We start from the raw sequence: 6,000 nt of genomic DNA on the forward strand, positions 1-6,000 counted from the left end.
TCGTCGAACTTAAAACGTCCCACAACAAAGAAAAGTGGAATTTTTTTTCTTTTCGATCAGTACTTTTTTTTTTTGAATTCTCTATAAATTCATATTATTAGCAACATCTCTGATTTGTGATAATTTTTGTGAAATCATTTGTTATCGTGATCGTATTGAATGAGACGTTAAAAATGAGACCTTTCGAGAATTCTCAAGAAAAGAAAAGTTTATGTAAATTTTCTCAGAACTTTAACGTATACGACTTAGTCATTGGGAATAATGATAACGTTAGCACAAACCATGTGGCATTAACGATGACGACTCTATCCTTTAAAATTTGCAAAATTAATTGCTAAAAAATTATTCCAAGCAATTCACATTCTTTCTATCTTTTCGTTCACTGCAAATTTGTTTTACGTTGCTAAATTTAAAATTTACACAAAAAAATGCATTCAAATAAAAAAACGAAAAACCATGAAACAGAAAAGAAAGCATTAGCAAATACAAAGAGAAGCATGAAATCAAGAAATAAAACTATGGTTGAAGTAATGAAACGAGAATTAGATTGATCAAAACTACTATTTTCAAATTTCAACTCTACTTTTGGTTTTTAAAAAATTTCTTAATTTTAGAGCATCATGCACATATATAAAGCACATTAAATATATGTTAATTAAGAATTACGGAATCATTCTGAAACACATATGCAATATGCTGATACATATTTAAACTTAACATATGCGCATGATATATACTTAAATATAATGCACGATTATATATGTATCATTATAACAAATCTCAATTTTATTCAGTAATAAATGTCACAGAATTTTACAACATTAAGTTTCTTACAAGACTTCAAAGTCGACAAATTCACCAGCATTGTGAGCCTCAGATCCCCAAATAATTTTAATCAGAAGTGGTTGACCACTGCTGCAACAAAACTATCATTAAGCAATGCAAATAAGACAGCGTTCACAGTTTACTTACATGGAATCGTAGTGAAGCAAAAATCGTTTTATGTTGACAATAACAAATTTCAATTATATTCAACAAAAAATGTCGCAGAAACTTACTTCCACGGTAGCATTGTCTCATTAATGTATCCGAACTCTAAAAGACCGCTTAGCACAATTCTGTCATTTTGTGTGATATTATCCAACGATGAACTTTCAATAGAAATAATATCTTGTTGCATAAATTCAATGTTTTCATCAAATTCATCCGTGTTTTCTTGACTGGGAATTTCATCGTTTTCGCCCAAGTCGTCGTCAAATTCATAAAATATTCCCAGTGAATTTCTGCTTTTTTTTTTTTTTTTTAATTTTTTCATTTAAAACCATAATGTTTCGTCTTATACGACTCACTCACTACAATCTGTCGAAAAACCGAAAAAATTTTATTACATGCTGCTTAGAATAACGCTAATAATTCATCGCTATAAACCAATTCGTTATTCCTTTGTTATATCCCATTTTTTTTTTTGAAACAATGAATTCTTTATCTAAACCTCAAATAGTAAATGTACATCTGTCTTCATTGTGAATGTTAATCTGCTAAGCCAGCCCCCACTTCCTACATCTCTAAAAATCTTCTCTAAGCAGTTAATAAAAAAGAAAAGATCGGTGATAGTCTTCTCTTCCCCCCTCTTCAATAGTACCATTCATTCTTCGCTATTTCAATTATTCGACTGCATATTGTATCGATTCACATTTATAAAGAAAATAAATCATACCTGAGTCGATCTCGCTCGCAGATAAGAAGCAAAAGTTTCAGTTCAAGTTCTACAAACTGAACTTAACTAACCTAAATCATCTCCTCTTCTGACGAAAAAGTTCAAATTCACGACACGATCCAATGATCCAATGATCGTGTCGTGAATTTGATATGGAATTATGAAATTACCGATATGGAATTACAAAAATTACCGGAATTGATCTCTGAGGTGTTGCTAATAATATGAATGTGCTAAGAACGCAGAGCAGTAACGGTGACGTGAAAAATGGGAGTTGCGCACTTGTCATTGTTGCGGAATGTTTATGGATTCCTTAATGAAAGAAGTTTAATGAGTGGTAATTTAAACTGATAGACTTTGACGTTTCTATTTTTCAGTCTAACGGCAAAACACTGATAAATTATATTTCATGAATTGCATTATCACACCGATTGACACAATACAGCTTGTCGATTGTTTTATTTAATAATACTTATTAAATATGCATTGAATTTGAAATCAATTTCGTTCCTCTTTTTAGCTAACTAATCCTTATTTTGTCTAAATATGCTATAATTTTAAAAAATAAGTAAATATGCAAAAATAAAAGTTATGATGGTTTTTGTCAAATAATTTCGAGAATAAATGCGGAATTTCCCATTCCTAAATTCTTTTTTAAATTGTTTAAGAATTCAAGCGAAAAGGTTACGAGATTCTGAAAGCGATAAAAAATGAATTTGAAAATTTTTTGACAAAAAACTCTACTTATCAGTTAATTTATATGAAATTATGCAGGTTATCACCAGAATTCATTTAAAAATTTTATCATGTTCTGAATAGAATAGAAGGATTTACATGTCAAACAATGATTCCATGTTTCAATAGAGACAATTCAACAAAAAAATAATAATTTTTTTTATTTCCACTAAAGATTACAATAGACAAAAATTCATGGCAACTTTGCTGTTTAAAAAAAAAAAAAAAAAAATACATGTCTCCCTTACTACAAGGGAATGCATAGAGAAGTATATAAATGTTGGAATGTATATAAAGGTAACTTACATTTGATATATGTGCCAGGTACTATTGAAAAATAGCTGAAATAGGCTTGAAATGATCCACTTTCTCAGTTATTTGAATGATTGCAAAATGGAAATTGAAATCAATCGTACTGAAGCAAAAACCATTTTATGTTGAGAATATTGACAATAACAAATTTCAATTTTATTCAACAATAACCGCCTTACTTCAACTTACTAACTTAGTTCCACGATAGCATTGTTTCATTGATTTATTCTTTCTATAAAAATCCGTCTAGCACATCTGAATCATCTGAACAGCACAAAGTGTTAAAAACTAACAAATTAATAAAAATTGCTCAAACAGTTTCGACAGATTTAATTTAAATTAATCTAATGAAATTAACTTAGCATTTTGCTAAATTTATCTGAAAAAATTGTCCTTCTTGACCGTAATTTTTTGTTAATAACTAAGTTTCATTACCGTCTTTAAATGATTTCATTTTAAATTGATAAATTTATGTATGTCAAAACACATTAATTAATTGTTGAAGCTGAAATATTTCAACCCAACTTATATAAAGAGTAAAGATCATCTAAAGTTATAGTTTTACAAATGATTCGTTATATTTACATTGTCTACAAGTGCAGTGTGTTATTAGGATTACAGTAAAAGTGACGAAATAATCAAAAAGAATATGCGATTATTACTTTAATTACAAAGGTAAAGAAGTGACCATCGGTGATCACCGGAAATAATCACAAAAGTAAAGCACTGATCATTGGCGATCACTCGAAATAATCAGAAAAGTAAAGCACTGATCATTGGCGATCACTGGAAATAATCACAAAAGTAAAGCACTGATCATTGGCGATCACTGGAAATAATCACAAAAGTAAAGCACTGATCACTGGAGACATTATAACAGCTTTAATGCCATCAAACAGAAAATTCCTTTGTTCTACTTATCGTGAAATCACTCACAGGCAGTATTACTGAATGAGAGAGCTTTTGGTGTGGATTTTGATGTCATGCACGTTTCGGTGTTCCCTAACTTATACATTGATATTTTTGTATTTTACATATTTAAGATTTATTGACCTTTTAATTGTAGCTGTAAGCAAAACATTTATACAATAAAAATATTCTCATTTACTTAAAATTATTATTAAAGATCGCACAACAATCGATCGAAAACATTCGTTGTTTTTTTTTTTTTTTCCTCTCTTCCTTATTATTTATACCTAAATATTGGCTATTAGTGACAAAACAGTCTGTGAAATCCGTTCTATTTATTATCTACATTTCGTTTTTCGTTTTTTATAGATTATTTAGCTTTCAGTGTCATTAGTCCTCGTTTTTATTTCTGACCTCTTTCCTTTTTTTTTTTCTTTTTGTTTTTTTGTGATAGTTTTAACTGCAACAGGTGTGTTTTTACTCATGGTTATATGCTTAAAGTTTTTTACTCTGATTTCTTTGAAGATTTTGTTTTTGAAATTTCGAAATTTTTTTGCAATAACTTGATTTTTTTTTCGTAATTTTCTATTAAATTAGCTATTTTTTTTTTAAAACAATAACACTACTAATATCTTCCTTGATTAATAACTCACCTTTTCTTTCTTTTTATCACTGATTTCACTTTTGCATGTTTTTCTTGAAAAAAATTTTATTTTCATACCATTTTGCATTTGTTTATTATATTTGTCATTTTAAGAAATCTATTTCTTTTACATTTTTTGTAAACTTCGCTCATTTCATGCCTCTTGTTGACTAAATCTTAATTCTCTTTTCACTTTTTATTCCTTCCTTTTTTTAATTTTTTAAAGCATGTCTCCATATTAACGTTCAATTTTAATCATTTCTTTTTATTATTTGCATGTTTTTTTTTTTTTTTTTTTTGTTACTGTTACTTACTTAGTTTAATTGTGTGTATTTTTGACGAAAATACTGATGGTTAGACATGAAGAACCACCACGCGAGCATTAGTGCAGATGGCTATAAAAACATGTATGTTAAGCAAAATTATAAAGTACCATACATTTTTCCAGTATTGAATGATTCAAATCTAAATGAATCTGAATGCAAGTAGCAGCAAGTGATACAAACAAAGGAAACCAAAATTGTATGACAGCATACTTTGAAGCATGAAAGCACGTCAAAAAAAAATTGATAAAATTATCTGTCATTTACCACTATTTGCCATCAATTGCTCTTTTTTCTACCGCTTTCTACTGCCACTTCCGAATTTTCTATGTCAATTTGAAACAAACAAAATTCATTTGTTGATGTGCAGAATATAGTTTGAAATTAAAAATTCGTCCCGTAAATAAGTTAGTAATTGTTACAGAATTATTGTGGTATATACGAAACACATACGCAACATACTGATAAATATTTAAACCTAACATATGCGCATGATATATACTTAAATATAATGCAGGATTATATATGTGTTATTATAACAAATCTCAATTTTATTCAGCAACAAATGTCACAGAATTTTACAACATTAAGTTTCATGTAAGATTTCAAAATCGATAAGTTGAGCAACATTGTCAGCCCTAACTGCCCAAAAAACTCGAATCAGAAGTGGTCGACCACTGCTGCAACAAAAGTATCATTAAGCAATGCAAATAAGAAGCGTCAACAGTTTACTTACATGGAATCGCAGTGAAGCAAAAACCATTTTATATTGACAATAACAAATTTCAATTTTATTCGACAACAACCGTTACAGAAACTTACTTCCATGGTAGCATTGTTTCATTGATATATCCTTCCCCTAAGAGTCCGTTTAGCACAATTCTATCAATCTGTGTGGTAGTATTCCACGATGAACTTTCAATAGAAATGATACCATCTCGCATAACTTCAGTGTTTTCATCAAATTCATCCATGTTTTCTTGATTGGGAATTTCATCGTTTTCGCCCAAGTCGTCGTCAAATGCATAAAAAATTTTCGGTGAATTTCTGCTTTTTTTTAAATTTCTGCTTTTTAACTTTTTTTAAAATTAAAACCAAATTATAACAATATAAAAATAAAAATTACCGGAATCAATCTCAGAGGTGTTGCTAACAATATCAGTGTGCTGAGAACGTAGAGCAGTAATGGTGACGTAAAAAATGAGAATTGCGCACTTGTCATTGTTGCAGAGCTCTTATTGATTCCTTAATGAAAGAAGAAATTGTGATTGAAATATAAACGCCATTCTATATTTTAATGAGTGATAATTTAAACTGATAAACTTTGAAGTCGCTATTCTTAAATTAAATTATCATGAATC

The 6,000-nt window shown here is 29.0% G+C and overlaps 2 protein-coding genes across 2 annotated transcripts; both read right to left on the bottom strand.

Moving 5' to 3' along the window:
• Positions 1-830: 830 nt before the first annotated feature.
• Bm17344 (Uncharacterized protein) lies at positions 831-1,180 on the bottom strand (the record flags this gene model as incomplete). The annotated part of the gene is made up of 2 exons (XM_001894233.2): positions 831-915; positions 1,059-1,180. 2 exons carry the CDS (start codon positions 1,178-1,180, stop codon positions 831-833), a joined length of 207 nt encoding a protein of 68 aa, XP_001894268.2.
• A 4,045-nt stretch (positions 1,181-5,225) lies between these two features.
• On the bottom strand, positions 5,226-5,613 carry Bm893 (Uncharacterized protein; the record flags this gene model as incomplete). Its single annotated transcript, XM_043076332.1, has 2 exons — positions 5,226-5,319; positions 5,462-5,613. The coding sequence occupies 2 exons, from the start codon at positions 5,611-5,613 to the stop codon at positions 5,226-5,228; spliced, it is 246 nt and encodes an 81-aa protein (XP_042932266.1).
• Between the last annotated feature and the right edge of the window lie 387 nt (positions 5,614-6,000).

The sequence above is a fragment of the Brugia malayi genome (assembly GCF_000002995.4).
Source record: "Brugia malayi strain FR3 genome assembly, contig: Bm_v4_Chr1_scaffold_001, whole genome shotgun sequence".
Classification (NCBI taxonomy): Eukaryota; Metazoa; Nematoda; class Chromadorea; order Rhabditida; family Onchocercidae; genus Brugia; species Brugia malayi.